Below are 19,070 nucleotides of genomic sequence, written 5' to 3'. Positions count from 1 at the left end.
TAATGTGGGGAACTATACTGCACCTAATGTGGGGAGCTATACTGCACCTAATGTGGGGAGCTATACTGCACCTAATGTGTGGAACTATACTGCACGTAATGTGGGGGAACTGTACTGAACGTAATGTGGGGGGAACTATACTGCACCTAATGTGGGGGACTATACTGCACCTAATGTGGGGGAACTGTACTGCACCTAATGGGGGGGAACTGTACTGCACCTAATGGAGGTAACTGTACTGCACCTAATGGGGGGAACTGTACTACACCTAATGGGGGGAACTGTACTGCACCCCTAATGGTGGGGAACTGTACTGTACCCCTAATGGGGGGGGGGGGACTGTACTGCACCCCTAATGGGGGGGGGACTGTACTGCACCCCTAATGGGGGGGAACTGTACTGTACCCCTAATGGGGGGGGGGGGGAACTGTACTGCACCTCTAATGTGGAGGGAACTGTACTGCACCCCTAATGTTTGGGGACTTATCCTGCACCTAATGTGGGGAACTACAACCTAATGCGGGGGAACTATACTGCACCTAATGCGGGGGAACTATACTGCACCTAATGCGGGGGAACTATACTGCACCTAATGTGGGGGAACTATACTGCACCTAATGTGGGGGAACTGTCGGGGGGCCCAATCATAATGAAGTGCTCCGTCTTCCAGGCAGCCTTAATCTGGCCCTGTCCATCTGCACACCAACCCTACCAATGGCCCCCAGGCAGGGCCGGCTTTAGGGCGGGGCATCCTAGGCAGTTGCCCCTGAAAAGCTTTAGGGCATTACTAACAATACTCCATTTTGCGCAAAATCACGGTAAAATCACTGCGTTTTTGCCGCGATTTTACCGTGAATTTGTGCAAAATGCAGTATTCAGGGCCTGAGGCACTAACACTCCTCCCCCTGTCCTGAGTATTCTGGAGGAGCGCTGCTTGCGCTCCACTTATCAGACGTCACCACGCTCGGAGGAACGCGGCGGGCAGCGCTCCACTAGTAAATCCCCCTCACATCCTGCTTGCACTCCACTGCTCGGGGGCCCGGGCGATCGCTGCCAGCACTTTATATTTTTCCTTCTACTATGTGTGGCCCTGCAGGGCTGAGGAGGCCAGGGGCTGCTGGGAGCTCCTACTGACGTGACCCTGGCGCAGAAGCAAGGCAGCCTCAGCCAACCCGATCTCCAGCATTCATCTCCTGGGAGTAAGGCGAGGCTTTGGGCTGGGGATGTGCATTGTATATGTATGTGTGTGATTTTGTGTGATGTGTGTATATGTATTATGTGTGCATGATAGATTTATGTGTATGTATGATGTGTGTATGAGGTTTGTTACAGTGTGTCACCTCAGTAGTAAGGTGATTACATGAGGAGGAGGTTTGTTACAGTGTGTCACCCCAGTAGTACGCTAATTACATGTGAAGGGGGCTTAATACAGTGTGTCACCCCAGTAGTAAGGTGATTACATGAGGAGGAGGTTTGTTACAGTGTGTCACCCCAGTAGTAATGAGATTACATGTGGAGAAGGTTTGTTACAGTGTGTCACCCCAGTAGTAAGGAGATTACATGAGGAGAAGGTTTGTTACAGTGTGTCACCCCAGTAGTATGCTAATTACATGTGAAGGGGGCTTGTTACAGTGTGTCACCCCAGTAGTAAGGTGGGGTGTATCAAAGGGCGGAGTGAAGGGGTGGCAAAATTAGCTTTTGGCTAGGGTTGCAAAAATGGCCCTGGCAGTATTGGTAGTGTAAGTATCAGTGGTAGATCGGGGGGGGGGGGGGGGGGGGGGGGCGGCAACGAGGCAATTGCCCCCCCAGATTAATTTCCCCCATCACTATTAAGGACATCCCTATGTCCCAAAAAATCTTTTCGGGACACAAGGTTGCCCCCATTAACTCTCTGCGGCCCTGCATTAACTTTAAAACCGCAGGGGCCGCCAGGAGATAGCACACGCCGGGGCGTCACTGACATAGGAATGGAGGCGCGTAGCATCGAGCAGGAGGACGCCCGCTGGCCAGCATGGTAAGTTACCAGTGGCACGTCATCTTCAGTGCTCCAACCACTGCTCCTCCAGTCCCGGGACCTATTGCTATGGCCTATAAGCCAGGAGGAGCGGTGGTCGGAGCACTGAAGCAGGGCAATACATAGACATACAGCCTCCAGCCTTACACTGTATATGGTTGTAGGCTGTATGTCTTTGGGGGAACATACTGCCAGCCTAATGTGGGGGAACATACTGCCAGCCTAATGTGGGGGAACTATTCTGCCAACCTAATGTGGGGGAACATACTGCCAGCCTAATGTGGGGGAACATACTGCCAGCCTAATGTGGGGGAACATACTGCCAGCCTAATGTTGGGGAACATACTGCCAGCCTAATGTGGGGGAACTATTCTGCCAACCTAATGTGGGGGAACATACTGCCAACCTAATGTGTGGGGAACTATACTGCCAACCTAATGGGGGGAACATACTGCCAGCCTAATGTGGGGGAACTATTCTGCCAACCTAATGTGGCGGAACATACTGCCAACCTAATGTGGGGGGAACTATACTGCCAACCTAATGTGGGGGGAACTATACTGCCAACCTAATGTGGGGGGAACTATACTGCCAACCTAATGTGGGGGAACTATACTGCCAACCTAATGTGGGGGGAACTATACTGACCACCTAATGTGGGGGAACTATACTGCCAACCTAATGTGGGGGAACATACTGCCAGCCTAATGTGGGGGAACTATTCTGCCAACCTAATGTGGGGGAACATACTGCCAGCCTAATGTGGGGGAACTATTCTGCCAACCTAATGTGGGGGAACATACTGCCAACCTAATGTGGGGGGAACTATACTGCCAACCTAATGGGGGGGACATACTGCCAGCCTAATGTGAGGGAATTATTCTGCCAACCTAATGTGGGGGACTATACTGCCAACCTAATGTGGGGAGAACTATACTGCCAACCTAATGTGGGGGGAACTATACTGCAAACCTAATGTGGGGGAACATACTGCCAACCAAATGTGGGGGAACTATACTGCCAAACTAATGTGGGGGGGAACTATACTGCCAAACTAATGTGGGGGGGAACTGTGCTGCCAACTTAACATGGGGGGGGGAACTATGCTGCGTACTCAAAGGGGTAGTCCACTGCCCCAGCCTTCGGAACATTTTCAGCAGGCCAGGGGCGGGTGAGGCTCGGGAAGGGGGGTGGCAACAGCTGGAGGCACAAAATGGGTCGGGTCACCGGCGGATCCACAGGTGTTTCTGGCACGGAAATTCCATTTTCTGTGTCTGCACAGAATGCATGGCTGGCTGTCTATGAGATGCTGCATTCCTGTGCAGTCCTAGTGGCGGCATATTATGTCGGTGTCCTGCAGTTTGCGGAATATCTGCATGGAGATTCAACCTAATGGGGGGGGGAACATACTGCCAGCCTAATGTGGGGGAACTATTCTGCCAACCTAATGTGGGGGAATATACTGCCAACCTAATGTGGGGGGAACTATACTGCCAACCTAATGTGGGGGGAACTATACTGCCCCACCTAATGTGGGGGGAACTATACTGCCCACCTAATGTGGGGGAACTATACTGCCAACCTAATGTGGGGGAACATACTGCCAGCCTAATGTGGGGGAACTATTCTGCCAACCTAATGTGGGGGGAACATACTGCCAGCCTAATGTGGGGGAACTATTCTGCCAACCTAATGTGGGGGAACATACTGCCAACCTAATGTGGGGGGGAACTATGCTGCCAACCTAATGGGGGGGACATACTGCCAGACTAATGTGGGGGAACATACTGCCAGCCTAATGTGGGGGAACTATACTGCCAAACTAATGTGGGGGAACTATATTGCCAAACTAATGTGGGGGGGAACTATACTGCCAACCTAATGTGGGGGGAACTGTGCTGCCAACTTATTAAGGGGGGGGGGGAACTATGCTGCGTACTTAAAGGGGTAGTCCACTGCCCCAGCCTTCGGAACATTTTTAGCAGGCCAGGGGCAGGTGAGGCTGGGGAAGTGGGGTGGCAACAGCTGGAGACACAAAATGGGTCGGGTCACCGGCGGATCCGCAGGTGTTTCCGGCACGGAAATTCCATTTTCTGTGTCCGCACAGAATGCATGGCTGTCTATGAGATGCTGCATTCCTGTGCAGTCCTAGTGGCGGCATATTATGTTGGTGTCCTGCAGTTTGCGGAATATCTGCATGGAGATTCTCCATGTGGACATTCTGTCTGTGAACTTAGCCTTATAGTATATGTGGGCGCTATTACTGATAGGTAGCATTGAGATCACTGTTTATCTGTATGTGGTGACTATTACTGTATAGAGAACAAGGTTACAATATAAGGTTAGGGCTACATGGCAAAAATGGGTTGATTCTCCTTGAACCGTGCTGAATCTCAGCTAATGTAAGTAAATGTGGTCACACGTAGAGAAATCCAGCACAAATCATTTTTTGCTATTTAGGTGGTTTATTAAACCCTTAAAACAGCATCATAAAATGTATGGCTTTCTGTGACTCTGTGGTTTTCTCTGACCATCCATTTTATGATGCCGTTTTGTGCTGGATTTCTCTACGTGTGCCCTTACAAGTTACTGTTGCTCCACAGCTGTCAGTGCACTTCGCTCTTGCAAAGGGGGAAGCTGATCTGCACTAAATGGGGTCACATTGCGACCCCAAATTACCACAGCATCAAATTCATCCTGGATGGAATTATTACGTTTCTCATGTTGTAGTCACAGCCATTTGTGGTTTGCAGCGCAATCTCATTTACTCGCATTAGCCGAGATGCAGCACAATTCAGGGGGCGCAACATAGTGATCTTTGGTCACGCAATCTTGGGGCCCCATTTTTGCCCAGGGCCACACTTAGTCTAAAACCATGTATATAAGCCTACTAGGCCTAAACAGGGGTAAAACAAGATAAGATGCATATTACACTGCAATAAGTATACAGCAGGTTAAATAAGTATTGAACATGTCACCATTTTTCTCACTAAATATATTTCCAAAGGTGCTCTTGACATTAAATTTCACAAGATGTTGGTAGCAACCGAAGTAATCCATACATTCAAAGAAACAAAATCAAAGAAGCTCAGAAATTATGGTATGTATTATAGTGTGAAATGACACAGGAAAAATGTATTAAACACATGAAGAAAGGGAGGTGCAAAAAGGCATGGAAAGCCAAGACAAGAGCTTAAATATGCCAGTAGCAATCCAGTTCATTTTCAGTGCAAATGAATCAGCTGGTTGAGTCTCAACTAATGGCCTACAAAAAGGTCTCATTGCCAAGTTGTCACATAAGACACATTTCATGATAGGTAAAAGAGGTGCCTCAGGACATCACAACCTAGTTGTTGTAAAGCATAACAATTGCATTGGTTACAGTTAGCAGGTATTGTTGTCTGAAAGAAAACAGAAAGTAATGCACTCCACCGTCATGGCCTGTATGCCTGCTTACCGCGCAACACTTTATTGCTGGATGAAAAGCATGTTGAAGCTCATTTAAAGGGGTATTCCAGGATTTTTTTTATTTGACTATGCTACAGGGGCTGTTAAGTTAGTGTAGTTCATAATATAGTGTCTGTACCTGTGTGTGACGGTTTTCTCACAATTCTTTTGTGATTTTCACCCCAATATTTATTTTTAACAGCATACAAAATGACTGTTGTCTCAGATTTTCCCAGGTTGCAATGCGGCCGAAACCTGACTCGCTAGTCAGCTGATGACAGGGAGCCTGTCTGCTTCAATGGGTGGAGCGATTGCTTGGTGGGAGAAGGATCAATCTGCAACTAATGCCACAGCTGTAGGCACCCTGATTGAAAACCACAGGTCTCTGAATGGATGCAGCTCGTTTATGTTTCAATGGGTAGGGTGGCTGATGTGTGGGAGGGAGGAAAATGGAATTCTGGGATTTGTAGGCAAAAAAGAAATACTGGGAGAATATAGTGTGGTCAGATAAGAGCAAAATGGAACTGTTTGGATGCCAGAATACACACCATGCTTGGATGAGAAATGGCACTGCACACCATACCAACAGTGAAGGTTGGAGGTGGGGACATCATGGTGTGGGGCTTCTTTTCAGCAAATGGTACTGGCAAACCTCACATACTTGAAGGAAGGATGAATGGACAATTTATAGAGACATTCTTGACACAAATCTGCTGCCATCTAAGAGGATTAAGAAGATGAAATGAGGGTGGACATTACAGCAAGACAATGATCCCAAACACACAGCCAAGGAAACTCTTAAATGGTTTCAAAGAAAATAAAAAATGCTAGAATGGTCCAGCCAATCACCTGTTTTAAATCCCTTGAAAATCTATGGAAAGAACTGAAAATCATGATTCATAGAAGAGACCCACAGAACCTTCAAGATTTGAAGACTGCTGGTATGGAAGAATGGGCCAAAATCACACCAGGGACCAGAGAAATGCATGTGACTAGTTTCTCCATACAGGAGGTATCTTGAAGCTGCCATTACCAACAAAGGCTTTTGTATAAAGTATTAAATAAATATCAGTTATACTTTTTCAATACTTTTTCCCTGTGTCATTTCACATTATTACACATAGCTTGATTTCTGAGCTTATTTGTATTGGTTTCTTTGTATGTATGGATTACTTGAGTTGTTACCAACATCTGGTAAAAAAAAATCCTGTCAATATATCTTTGAAATATACTTAGTGAGAAAAATATTGACGTGTTTAATACTTTATCATTGAAAAGAACAAAAAATAAATAAAACTATACATAGCTGGTATCAGGACATCCATACAAATCTATATATTAAAATGAACACATTAGGGCAGTGCAATTGCAAAACTACAACTCCCAGCATGCCCAGGCAGTCCTTTGGCTGTGTCGGCATGCTGGGAGTTGTAGTTTTGCAGCAGCTGGAGGCACCTTGGTTGAGAAACACTGCATTAGGGGAATAAAAAAAGGGCATTTGCCTTTTAAACCCAGCAGGTAAAAAACCTAACCCAAAAAGGGGAGTGGCTATGCAAATTAAAACAGTATATGAGGCAGAAATAAAAAGTTTACCATTTTTTTGCCACAAATCCTGGGTATGTTGCACCTAAAATGAAATGATAAACTTGTCATTTTCGGTGCTTCCACAATGGAAAAGCACATGGAAAATTTTGCACATCTACGCCAAAATTCATGTGCTGTGCATTTCCAGCTGCATGGTTTCTATGACTACACAAATGTGCCTGTATGAGTTTAAAGTGAAACCAAACCTAATGTTACATTATGTGTAAACTAATTTCATTCATCAGGATTTGTGAAAAGGTAAAACCATTCTCCTTACTGTACTAACAGATTCACACTTTCTATTTAAAATCACTGGAAAAACACAAACATAACGTTAAATCAAATCATGTAAAAATACTACTATACATGTTTTATATGATCAAAATATACTGTAAGTTTTACTGTTTTTCTAGTTATTTTGATTTTTGTTACACTAGACGCTGAGATCCGATTGCAGTGATTTTCTTTTTGATTTATTCCTGCCCCCGATTCTTTATACTGAACCACAATTGTCATTATAAAAATCAAATCTTATAAACACTGCCATCCAAACCCCTTAAAAAAAAAAAAAAAAAGGAATAAAAGGCGATCAAAAAGACAAAGCGATCAAAAAGACAAGCAGTACCAATAAAAACTATGGCTCGCCCTGCAAATACAGCCTTAATGACTGCAGCAACACAATAATAAGTTATTCACATGACCTTTTGGGATCCGGTGGGAGAATTTGAAAACCGGCCACTGCCATATCCCCACTGGACCCATGCCACACCCCATTCATTTGTATGAGCCGTACAGCTAGTGACTTGGGTCGGCTCAATTTTGGACCGTATCCGGTTTTGTTACTGGACTGAAAATGTGGTCTGCCGCTGTTTTTGTCCGGCAACAAAACCAGATATGGACCAAAAAGGAGCCGACCGTAGTCACTAGCTAACTCTGACCGGCTCATTCAAATGAATGGGGTGTGGCATGGGTAAGGCAGGGATGCGGCATGATGTGAGTGCACCCTTAAACATATTTTTGTGACGTACTAATAATAATAGATAAGTAAAACAACCTCTAATAAGAAATAACTAAAGGTGCAAAAAAATATACCAAAACTATCATGTACACACATGGGGAAACCCTCAAACTCCAGTGGAGCACTGGATCCATGAATAAATATCCGGATATGTTTGTATCAGACCAGGAGAAATGACAAATATGCTTGATGACAGGTCAAAGAGGGTGGACCAATGATCAGCTAGGGATGGTACTGGGTGGTATAATGCAGCGAGGTACTGTAGGGGAGTCAAGATGTAGATGAAAGAGTAAGGGAATTGTGCCCTCTTACTTTAAAGCACAGCTTAAAAACAAAACTCAACGGACAATGGCAGAATTGTCCCCCCCCCCCCCCCCCCAAAAAAAAATAAATTATGAAAGTCATAGAATACATTACAAACATGACTGATTCCATAAAGAAGTTGAAGGAAAGTTACCATTAAAAATAATTGAAAAATCACTACATCCTCAAGGCTGAAAATGGGTCCGTCATTGAGAATTGACAATTTTGGAATCTAAGGTGTTACCTCTTTATTCTCCATCATACGACCTCTATTGCTGTCGGTCAGTATATCCCTACAAAATGTTATATTCCATCATCAGACACCTCGATAGGAGTGTTGTTCCTTGCACCTCTATTGTAGCTATCACACAGACCTGTCTTACTGGCCCGTCATGAGTCACAGGTCTATGAATAATGGATCTTTGCTCAGTAACACCTGCAGCCCGTATCACATAATTTATCAAACTAAAATCATGACTATACAACAGCCCTATGTAAATAAATAAAAGCATAAGCTGTTGCTAACCTCAAATCATCGCATGCTTCTTCATCAGAAGCCAACGCCGACGCTGGGTTACTGCACACACTCCCGATAGACCGGCTTGGCTTAAGTTTGCCTTCTTGAAAATGAAGTGAGGAGTTTTTCTTTTTCTTCTTACCAAAGAGCTTCCTTAGAGGTTGAAACTTTCCCGTCCTCTTCTTCTCTAGAGAGAGAAAATACACAGTGTTATCTGACTTCTCCACACTAAGGCATGGCTGCACAGCCACTAAGAATAAGAAAGGACAAAGTCAAAGTGCAATAAGCAGGGCTATGAGCAAACAAGGGATCGGAGTGAATGTCTTGCATTGCCACTGAAGCAGAACTGAGATTATAAAGTCATGCGTTAATAAACACAGATTTCCAAATCACAACACTGTCCCTCCCTGGCTGCTCGGCGAATCTATGTGATCGCACTCCAGTGCACACCGGGGATGTGCGGCAGAATAATAACTGTGGACATTTCATAAAGAAGGTGAGAATCTGCCCTAAGACCAGTGTTTTCTATCCATTGTGCCCCCTCCAGCATGCTGGGAGTTGTAGTTTTGCAACAGTTGGAGGCACACTGGATTGGCAGACACTAATTTAGACAGTAGTACCGACCTCATTGGGTTAGAGGATTGGCTATGTTGGAAAATTCTCTGTCATTTTCTCCACAGTACAAGTGACACAACATCTGGTAGTCACTGGCTTGAATCTAAACTAGAGCAAACTTTTCATAAGTTTAATGGAAACCAAAGAAGCAGATAAATGACATAGTTTATTAGGTGGAAAAAAGACAAGAGTCCATCAAGTTCAACCTATATCCTTACTGTGTTGATCCAGAAGAAGGCAAAAAAAAAAAAAACATACAGGGCTGATACCAATTGCCCCATATTGGGGGCAAAACTTCTTCCCGACTCCAAATGTGGCATCAGATCAAATCCCTGGATCAACATTCTGTCCCTATAAATTTAAAGGGTTCTGTAGCAAATCATAACTTATCCCCTATCCAAAGGATTGGAAACAAGTTATAGATCGCGGGGGGTCTGACTGCTGGGACCCCCTGCGATCTCCTGAATGGAGCCCCAATAGTCTGTCGAAAGGGGGAAAGCTGACCCTTACACATTGCGGCGGCCGACACGTCACTCCATGTATCCCAAAGAGATACATGGAGGGGGCGTGTCGGCCGCAGCTTCCTGCGGGGATCAGAACGGCCGCTTCCAGCAGACTGCTGGGGTCTGTTCAGGATATAACTGGGGGTCCCAGCGGTCGGACACCCCACGATCTATAACTTATTCCCTGTCCTTTGGATAGGGGATAAGTTATGTTTCACTGCTCTACTCCTTTAATATCCATAAACTATAATATTGCTATGTGGTAAGCTTGTGGGGGTATGGGGTATATGGGGTGTAGCTGTGCAGTGATGAAAGGGTGCTGGTTTAACCCTTAACTGCCGTGACGCCAGGGTGAGGGCTCCTCAATATATACTTGTCCTATCGTCACCCGTCCCAAGAACCATAGGGAGGATTAAATGATTGTCCACAACCGGAGATTCAGAAAACTGTAGAAAACTTTACTGCAGATTTTATGTAGAGGTAAAACAGGAACAGTCTTTACATATGAACAGTCTATGAGGATCCTGACAGTTGGTTGGGACCTTGTGAGTATAAGCTCTGAAGATTGATTTACGCTGTTCCGCTGGATTTAGGGGATTGGTTTTAGGTCCAGCAGTCACGCAAGCTTTAGCGGGGATTTGATTTAGTAACTCACGGTTAGTAAGTTGCGGGATTGTTAGGCTTCAGGCCTGGTTTTGTCTTGTAAGTTGCACGGATCTCCTCTCTCTGATAGTAAGGAACCCAAGAGATGCTGCTTGTTTTGCAGCTCAGGAGCAAGAGAGCAAGAATTGGCTGGCAGCTCCCTTATATGGGCAGGGGCTGGCCTTGAGCTGATTGGTTCATCCCAACTGTCAGTCCTTTACACAAAGAATTATGGTAGAACATGTGACTACTCACGTGACCTGGAAGGTCCTTTAGCATACCATAACAGTAGAAACATTAGTCATGTGACCTAAGGTCCTGCAGACATTATATAGATCAATACATTCCACTAATTATATACACGTAACACATAAAATTCAAGAACGAAGAGGTGACTAGGGGTTATCTCAGCAAGTGGACCCCAATGGTACCAAGGAACTCTGACTTTGGGGACGCAGCACACAAGGTACAGTATGAAATACAGTACCAGGACACCACAATTACTCGTCAGAAACAAGTCCAGGCCCCTTTTAAACTCTCTTATTGAGTTCACCATGATGACCTCTTCTGGCAGAAATTCCATAATTTCATTGCTCTTACAGTAAAGAACCCCCGTCTGTGTTGGTGTAGAAACCTTCTTTCCACTAGACATAGAGGATGCCCACTTGTTATAGATACAGTCCTGGGTATAAATATATTATTGAGACAGATCTCTATGGGGGAGATTTATCAATATGTGTCTGTGTGTAGCCACATAAAAGCCTTTTTTTTTTTTGCTGTGTTTTCAGCTTATGTGCGCCAAATTTATCAAAATGGCGCACAAACTTTAAAAAGTTTTGCACAAATGAAAAATCCCCTCAGAACTTGCTGTAGGATGTCGGCGATCGTAGAAAATCGCATGTCAATTCAGACATGCGATTTTCACCAATTCCGGGCAGATCGGGTCTCTGGTGACCCGATCACCCGGAAAATAGGGATGATCGGAGTTGTCAGTGACAGCCCCGATCAGCCTAAGGGATAGGAGTGAGGTCGCAGTGCTGTGATCTCCTCCTATCCCCTGCCATTAGTCAGAACTGAGTTCTGACCAATGGCAGCGCAGGACCCGGGGGTTGCCATGGAAACCCCCGTTCTGCCCACCCCTGGATGTCAGGCAGAATGGGGGGAGAAGATGGAGGCCTTTACCTGAGGACTAGAGGCGTGGGGCCCGGCGATCATCGCAGACATCCACCGGAGATCACGGCTCAGGTAGGGAATCTGGGCATGCTGGGAGTTGTAGTTTTGACACATCTGGAGGGTCACAGTTTGGTGACCACTGTTACAGTGGTGCCCAAACGGTAGCCCTCCAGATGTTGCCAAACTACAACTCTCAGAATGCCTGGACTGCCCAGGCATGCTGGGAGTTGTAGTTCTGTAACATCTGTCCCTTCAGACTTATCAATTTTCATGAATTTTGGAAAATTGCTGCTCTACTTTGAAGCCCTCTAATTTTTTTTAAAAAGTAAAAATATGTCCTTTTTATGAAGCCAACATAAAGTGGACATATTGTATTTGTGAATAAAAATAAAATTTATTGTGAATATTCATATTCCTTACAAGTAGAGAGCTTCAAAGGTAGAAAAATGCAAAACTTTCAAAATTGTCATGAAATTTTGGGATTTTTCACCAAGAAAAGATGCAAGTAACGCCGAAAATTTAGCACCAAAATAAAGTAGAATATGTCGCGAAAAAACAATCTCAGAATCAGAATATTCGGTAAAAGCGTTTTCGCGTTATAAATTCGTTAAGCGACGGTGGTCAGAATTGCAAAAAAGGGCTCAGTCCTTAAGGTGAAAAAGGGCTGCGTCCTTAAGGGGTTAAGAACCTCCATTGCCTGGAACTAATATTGGGTACAAGGAATATCTTTCTCTTTGGAGGCCCCAGCATTGCATAAATCTACTTTATAAATAAGCAAAGGGAGTCAGGTAAATGCTAATTCTATCTAACCTATCGAAATTAAGGACAATCTTCTAAAAGCATTAAAGGAGTAGTCCAGTGGTGATTCAGTGGTTTACAACTTATCCCCTATCTTAAGGATAGGGGATAAGTTGCAGATCGCGGGGGGTCCGACCCCTGGGGCCCCCCGCGATCTCCTGTACGGAGCCCCGACAGCCCGCGGGAAGGGGGCGTGTCGACCTCCGCACGAAGCGGCGGCCGACACGCCCCCTCAATACAACTCTATGGCAGAGCCGAAGCGCTGCCTTCGGCAATCTCCGGCTCTGCCATTGAGATGTATTGAGGGGGCGTGTCGGCCGCCGCCTCGTGCGGGGGTCGACACCCGCTATCTCGGCGGAGAGCCTGGCCCCCGTACAGAGAGATCGCATGGGACCCCAGAGGTCGGACCCCCCGCGATCTCAAACTTATCCCCTATCCTTAGGATAGGGGATAAGTTTTTCACCACTGGACTACCCCTTTAAGTGACCACCAAAGCAATTGCTCAAGTATTTGCAATTTGTTATGTGTAAACAAAGCCCAATTGTAACCATTTAGCAAAATTGGAGCTCTGTGATTGGTCCATGAGTATATTCTTCATTCATAAGCAGGATTTTTTTATTGCAACTTACCTTGATAATAGCAGTCGCGCTGTAAGTCAGCTGCTATTATGGTGACCTTCTGAGCTTCTGACTAACAACTTCACTGATATCAAGAATTTACTGCATGGGATCAGCGCGGAGCGAGAGCTTTTATACCTTTTACTTTGCAGCAGTCTTTCATTCTTTTACATTTAAACTAAACTATTTCTACTTTTTAAAATGTTATTTCCATTGGCAAGCGTCCAACTGCTCTGTATTTACTGTACACATATATATCTATTCTGCCTTCATAGAGGAAGAGAATATGAGAACATAATGCAACATCTAACACAATCTAAAAAACAATAAAGAAACATCTACAGAGTATCAACCAAATGCAGTTACATCGACAATTGTACGGCTGATGCTTTATTGGATTTTAAATGGAACATAATACAGATTTAAACTGCAAAACACATGTAAATGAATCAGCCAGCAAATGCCCCCTTCTTCCCATAAGGCTGTCTATTGATTGGGAGAGGAAGTAGATTTCCATTTTCTGCCTTCTGTATGCTATAAAAACCGTTATCCTCTAATATCTTCGATAACCAGATTACCGACAATCGCAGCTATCCTTACAGAACCTCGAGTCTGGTGGATACATGAGTTTATTATGACAGATGGTGCAAGGACTCCCTGTAAATGTTGTATGTTTTCCCTATTTTAACTATGTGAACAAATAAGAATCTTAAGTGTTAGGCATTCCTTGTTCTGTACTCTTGGCTTTACCCCAAACTAGAGACTGAAATATGTGTCATCATTTTAGATATTGCCAAATGAATTTATAAAACCTAGTTATTGAGCAATGTTTTAACTTTGTGTATTTTGTATTTGCGTTTCCTATGAAGTATTGGTTCTGATTATTACAAGGATTTACCCTTCGGTTATGTGTCAGATAATGTGCCCTTTTGTCTTTTGACCCACAGCTCATTGGGTGACATTTATCAAGGTATTTAGAGCTTTTTTTTGCTTACAAAAGTCACACAAAAAGTCTCACATGCGCCTAAGCACTTTTTTGTGCAATTTTTGTGAGTAAGCAGAAAGTTACAAACAGCCTTACCTAAGCAAATTTAAGTTTTCAGTTTGCAGTGGTCAGGTATTTATGATGTGCAAAAGTCGCAAACCCCTTTAAAAAAGTAGCAAGTCTACTCCAGGTCTGACATGGAGTTAAAATCTTCCCTACGTGAGCAAATTAAAATAAGTCTCAGCTGCAACTTTTTTTGATTTGCTTATGTGCTCCAAATTTATCAGCCGTAAAAATAAATGTAGCCCGAAAAATTGTAACCCCAATAATTAAAAAAAATTCCATTAGCCCCAATAACTCAATAACTACAATAAGCCCCATTAACTTAAAAAATACCATTAGCCCCAATAACTTAAATAATAATGTTAGACCCAATAACTCAAAAAATCCCATTAGCGCCAATAACTTAAATAGTACAATTAGCCCTTATAACTTAAATAATAACATTAACCCCAATAACTCAGAAAATCCCATTAGTGAGACTATATGTGTAAAACTTAATGGAAATGTAAAGTGTATGTTCACAAATGCCAGAAGCCTAGCAAATAAAATGGGGGAGCTTGAGGCCTTGATACTGGAGAAACATATTGATATAGTTGGGGTCACTGAGACATGGCTGGACTCCTCGCATGACTGGGCTGTCAATCTGCAGGGGTTTACATTGTTTCGCAAGGATAGAATGAACAGAAAAGGTGGTGGAGTCTGTCTGTATGTAAGAAGTGGTATGAAAGTCAGTGTGAACGATGCCATAGTGTGTGATGATTCTGAGGAGGTGGAATCACTGTGGGTAGAATTACAAAAGGAGGGAAATACTGAAAAAATAGTATTTGGTGTAATCTACAGACCCCCTAATATCACTGAAGAGATAGAAGTTCGGCTGCATAAACAAATAGAGAGGGCCGCCCGGGCAGGTACAGTGGTAATAATGGGAGATTTTAACTATCCAGATATAGATTGGGGCCGGGGGTTGGCTAAAACTACAAAGGGGAGAAAATTCCTAAATTTATTGCAGGATAATTTTATGGGCCAGTTTGTGGAGGAACCAACAAGAAGTGATGCCTTGTTGGATCTGATAATTTCCAACAACGCAGAGCTGGTTGGTAATGTAACTGTGTGGGAAAACCTTGGTAATAGCGACCACAATATAGTTACTATTGACTTAAAATGTAGAAAACAAAGACAGGCAGGGAAGGCAAAAACATATAACTTTAAAAAGGCAAATTTCCCTGTGCTGAGAGCTGCACTACAGGACATAGACTGGGGGGAGGTGTTGTTAAATACTGATACAGAAGGTAAATGGGACATCTTTAAATCAACTCTAAATAACTATACAGCTAAATATATACCAAAGGGGAACAAATATAAACGATTAAAACTAAATCCTACATGGCTGACAAATGATGTTAAAAGAGCAATAAACAACAAAAAAATTGCCTTCAAAAAATTCAAATCTGATGGGTCAGCGATAACATTTAAGCAGTACAAGGAGCTTAATAAAATCTGTAAAAATGTAATAAAAACAGCAAAAATTCTAAATGAGAGACAGGTGGCCAAAGAAAGCAAAGCTAATCCTAAAAATTTTTTAGCTATATAAATACAAAAAAAACAACGACAGAGCATGTAGGACCCCTTAATAATGATAATGGGGAGGTTGTCACGGGCGATCAAGTGAAGGCGGAGCTACTGAATGGGTTCTTTAGTCCTGTATATATTATGGAAGAAGGAGCTGACATTGGACAGGTCAGTGCTGGTAACACATCATGTAATGTACTGAACTGGCTTAATGTAGAGATGGTACAAGGTAAGTTAAGTAAAGTAAATGTAAGCAAATCTCCAGGACCGAATGGACTACACCCATGAGTTCTTAGAGAGGTAAGTTCAGTAATATCTGTACCCTTGTTCATGATATTTAGAGATTCACTGGTGTCTGGTATTGTGCCAAGGGACTGGCGCAAGGCGAATGTGGTACCAATCTTCAAGAAGGGCTCCAGGTCTTCGCCAGGCAATTATAGACCGGTAAGTTTAATGTGCATTGTGGGTAAATTGTTTGAAGGACTTATACGGGATTACATACAGGAATACATAGGGGATAATTGCATTATAAGTGATAGCCAGCATGGGTTTACTAAGGATAGAAGTTGTCAAACCAATCTAATTTGCTTTTATGAAGATGTGAGTAGAAGCCTTGACAGAGGAATGGCTGTGGATATAGTGTTTCTGGATTTTGCCAAAGCTTTGATACTGTCCCTCACAGACGTCTGACAGGTAAGTTCAGGTCTTTGGGCTTGGAAACTTTAGTTTGTAACTGGATTGAACACTGGCTCATGGATCGTGCCCAGAGAGTGGTGGTCAATGATTCGTACTCTGATTGGTCTCCGATAATTAGTGGTGTACCCCAAGGTTCTGTCTGGGCATCCACTTGGCAAATGAGGTTCAATGTGGATAAATGTAAAGTTATGCATCTGGGTACTAATAACCTGCATGCATCGTATGTCTTAGGGGGGATTAAACTGGCAGAGTCACTGGTAGAGAAGGATCTGGGTGTACTTGTAGATCACAGACTACAGAATAGCATGCAATGTCAGGCTGCTGCTTCCAAAGCCAGCAGGATATTGTCATGTATCAAAAGAGGCATGGACTCAAGGGACAGGGACATAATACTCCCCCTTTATAAAGCATTGGTACGGCCTCACCTGGAATATGCTGTTCAGTTTTGGTCGCCTGTACATAAAAGGGACACTGTGGAGCTGGAAAGGGTGCAGAGACGCGCAACCAAACTAATATGGGGCATGGAACATCTTAGCTATTAGGAGCGATTAAAGGAGTTACAATTGTTTAGTCTTGAGAAGAGACGTTTAAGGGGGGATATGATAAACGTATTTAAGTATATAAATGGCCCATACAAAAAATATGGAGAAAAACTGTTCCAGGTTAAACCCCCCCAAAGGACGAGGGGACACTCCCTCCGTCTGGAGAAGAAAAGGTTTAGTCTAAAGGGGTGACATGCCTTCTTTACCATAAGAACTGTGAATTTATGGAACAGTCTACCTCAGGAACTGGTCACAGCGGGAACAATTAATAGCTTTAAAACAGGGTTTGATACATTCCTGGAACAAAATAACATTAATGCTTATGCAGAATTATAAAACTACATCCCTTCCCCTTATCCCCTAACACCCTTCCCTTCAATTCCCTTGTTGAACTTGATGGACGTATGTCTTTTTTCAACCATACTAACTATGTGACTAATTATGTGACTATGTGATAGTATGATAAATAGGTAGCACATAAGTAAAACTAAAACAAACAAAAAATATGACTTCATAACTGGCTTACCAAAGTAACAATGAAAATGCCCCCCTATGAGTAGTGTATGTTGTGGAAATCTCTATTCACTTCAGTAGGACTGTAATGCATATATATATATATATATATATATATATATATATATATATATATATATATGCAGATCATTGCACTAAATACAAGATTACAAAGATCTCCCAAAAAGAACACTCATCTACTATCCCCATCTGGTTGTTACTCTCAGTTAGAAAAATTTAAAATAAAAAAGTTAAAAAAAATGTGAAAAATCCCCTCCCTCAATAAAAAGGTAAAACGTCCGTTTTTCCCATTTTACCCCCCAAAAAGCCTAAAAATAATAATTAATAAACATTTTTGGTATTGCCGCGTGCGTGCAAGTTGGAACTATTAAAATATATTGTTAATTATCCCATATGGTGAACGGCATAAACATAAAAAATTTAAAAAGTCACAAATTGCTGCTTTTTTGTCACATTTTATTCCCAAAAAATTTTATACAAAATTGTATAAAAATTTAAATCTAGGCAAATGGGGTACTGCTAAAAACTACAGATAATGATGCAAAAATATCCCCATATACAAAAAAATGAGAAAGTTATAGGTGGTCAAAATAGGGCAATTTCAAACATACTAAATTTTTTTTAAAGCGGTACAATTATAGAAAAGCATATAACATGGGTATCATTTTAATCGTATTGACCCACAGAATAAAGAAAACATAAAGTGTACACCGTAAAGTGTACAGTGTGAAAACAAAACCTTCCAAAATTTGCTAAATTGCGGTTTTCTTTTCAATTTTCCCACATAAATAATATTTGTTTGGTTGCGCCGTACATTTTATGGTAAAAGAAGTGATGTCATTGCAAAGTACAATTGGGGATGCAAAAAAAAAAGCCCTCATATGGGTCTGTGGATGGAAATATAAAAAAGAGTTATGATTTTTAGAAGGCGAGGAGAAAAAAACTGAAATGCAAAAATAAAATTGGTCTGGTCCTTAAAGCCAAACTGGACCAGTTCCTTAACCCCTTAAGGACCAAGCCCATTTTGACCTTATGGACCAGGCCAATTTTATTTTTGCATTTTTGTTTTTTCCTTCTCACCTTCTAAAATCCATACCTCTTTTATATTTCTATCTACAGACCCATATTTGTTTTTTGCGTGACAAATTGTACTCTGTAATGAAACCTCTAAATTTACCATAAAATGTAAGGCAAACCCCAAAAAATATTTTTTTAAGGAGGAAATTTAAAAGAAAACCACAATTTTGCACATTTCATTTTCACACTGAACACTTTACAATAAAAATGACATGTGTTCTTTATTCTGTTGGTCAATACGATTAAAATGATACCCATGGCTAGATACTTAAATATTTTTGTACCGCTTGAAAAAAACAAACTTTTTGTACAAAATCAGTAATCTAAAATCGCCCTATTTTGACCACCTATAACTTTTTCAATTTTCCATATA

General features: G+C 42.6%; 1 protein-coding gene across 4 annotated transcripts in view; it reads right to left on the bottom strand.

Moving 5' to 3' along the window:
- CRACD (capping protein inhibiting regulator of actin dynamics) overlaps positions 1-19,070 on the bottom strand; it is a 192,041-nt gene that overhangs the window by 59,358 nt on the left and 113,613 nt on the right. For 3 of the 4 annotated variants that reach the window (XM_056558411.1, XM_056558383.1, XM_056558387.1), the window contains one exon: positions 8,893-9,070. Coding sequence is in view for 1 of the 4 variants with exons in the window: in XM_056558383.1 (XP_056414358.1) it covers positions 8,893-9,070 (178 nt within the window). In the remaining 3 variants the exon portion in view is untranslated. Of the gene's footprint in view, positions 1-8,892; positions 9,071-10,656; positions 10,862-19,070 lie in introns of those variants that run through there. The other variant, XM_056558396.1, reaches the window with a different exon arrangement.

The sequence above is a fragment of the Hyla sarda genome, chromosome 1 (genome assembly GCF_029499605.1).
Source record: "Hyla sarda isolate aHylSar1 chromosome 1, aHylSar1.hap1, whole genome shotgun sequence".
NCBI lineage: Eukaryota > Metazoa > Chordata > Amphibia > Anura > Hylidae > Hyla > Hyla sarda.
Note: the sequence above shows the minus strand (reverse complement) of the source record. Positions and strands in the feature narration are given on the sequence as shown.